The sequence below is a fragment of the Myotis brandtii genome, unplaced genomic scaffold (assembly GCF_000412655.1).
Source record: "Myotis brandtii unplaced genomic scaffold, ASM41265v1 scaffold940, whole genome shotgun sequence".
Classification (NCBI taxonomy): Eukaryota; Metazoa; Chordata; class Mammalia; order Chiroptera; family Vespertilionidae; genus Myotis; species Myotis brandtii.
Window position 1 is genome coordinate 540,604 of NW_005371877.1, and position 1,077 is coordinate 541,680.

Sequence of the window (1,077 nt, forward strand, 5' to 3'; positions counted from 1 at the left end):
CCCCGCTCCCCATGCCCAGGGCAGGCACACGGCCAGGACCCCAGTGTTGGAGGAGGCGGCGGTCCCTGGAGACCATGGGTCCAGCACGCCTGCCTCTCGGCCTCTTTCTCGGGGGTCAGGCTCTGAACTTGCAGACGCCAATGGACATCGGGGACCCTCCCCTGACAATGCACTCCTGCCCCTGAGCCCTCGGTGGGGCCGGCAGAGGGTCGCCACAGACTCAGCCCGGCCGGTCCGGCCCCTGACCCCACACCCCGCGTCTGCAGCGTCCACAGGCCCCAAGCAACACTCGGTACGCCCTCTCCCCGCCCGGAGTGAGGGCACACGGAGCGGGCTGCCTGGGCTGACTTGGCTTCCCCCCTCCCTCCAGGACTGCCCGCAGCCGGGGGCACGCTGTTGCCCTGCTTGGGGGAGACACCGGGAGTCCATGACCAATTGACTAGCGAGGTGCCTGCAGATGCAGACAGACACACAGACACCGCCAGGCCAGGCGGGGCTGAGAAATAGCTCGTGTGTGTGTGTGTGTGTGTGTGTGTGTGTGTGTTGGGGGGTGGCTCTGTGAAAGGGCGGACCACCCACCAGCCCCCAAACTCTAGCGTGGGCGCAGGGCCCCACTCTGCCCCATGTAGACGCCCCCCTTCTTCCCTGCCCTCCGCCTGCCCCGGAGTCTGCAAGCCTGAGTCTCAGGCGGCCTGGAGGGTGCCTCCTCCTTCCTCCCCCTCCCTTCCCCCCATTCTCCTCTCTCTCCCTCCTCCCCCTCTTCCTCCCTCTCCCGCCTCCTCCTCCCCTCCCTCCTCCCCTCTTTCCTCTCCCTTCCTCTCCCTCCCTCTCTTCCTCTCTCTCCTTCCTCCTCCTCTTCTCTCTCCTCCCTCTTCTCTCTCCTCCCCTCTCTTCCTCTCCCTCCTCCTCCTCCCTGGCTGGCTGAGGGCCACCTTCCCCATCTGGAAACCATCGCTCAAGGCTGCCTCCCAGGCTGGGGCCCCGAGCCAGCTCCGGGAGCGGCATTTCCTCCGAGAGGGCCTCTCCCCCCCGGCTCCCGCCCCCTGCAGAAGGGGTGCTGGGCAGAGGATGGGCCGC

At 67.9% G+C, this 1,077-nt stretch overlaps 1 protein-coding gene across 1 annotated transcript in view; it reads right to left on the minus strand.

Moving 5' to 3' along the window:
- Window positions 1-1,077, minus strand: part of TSPAN32 (tetraspanin 32) — a 17,110-nt gene that overhangs the window by 9,033 nt on the left and 7,000 nt on the right. Inside the window, exon 5 of the mRNA XM_014533100.1 lies at window positions 580-738. Coding sequence (XP_014388586.1) covers window positions 580-738 — 159 coding nt within the window. The remainder of the gene's footprint in view (window positions 1-579; window positions 739-1,077) is intronic.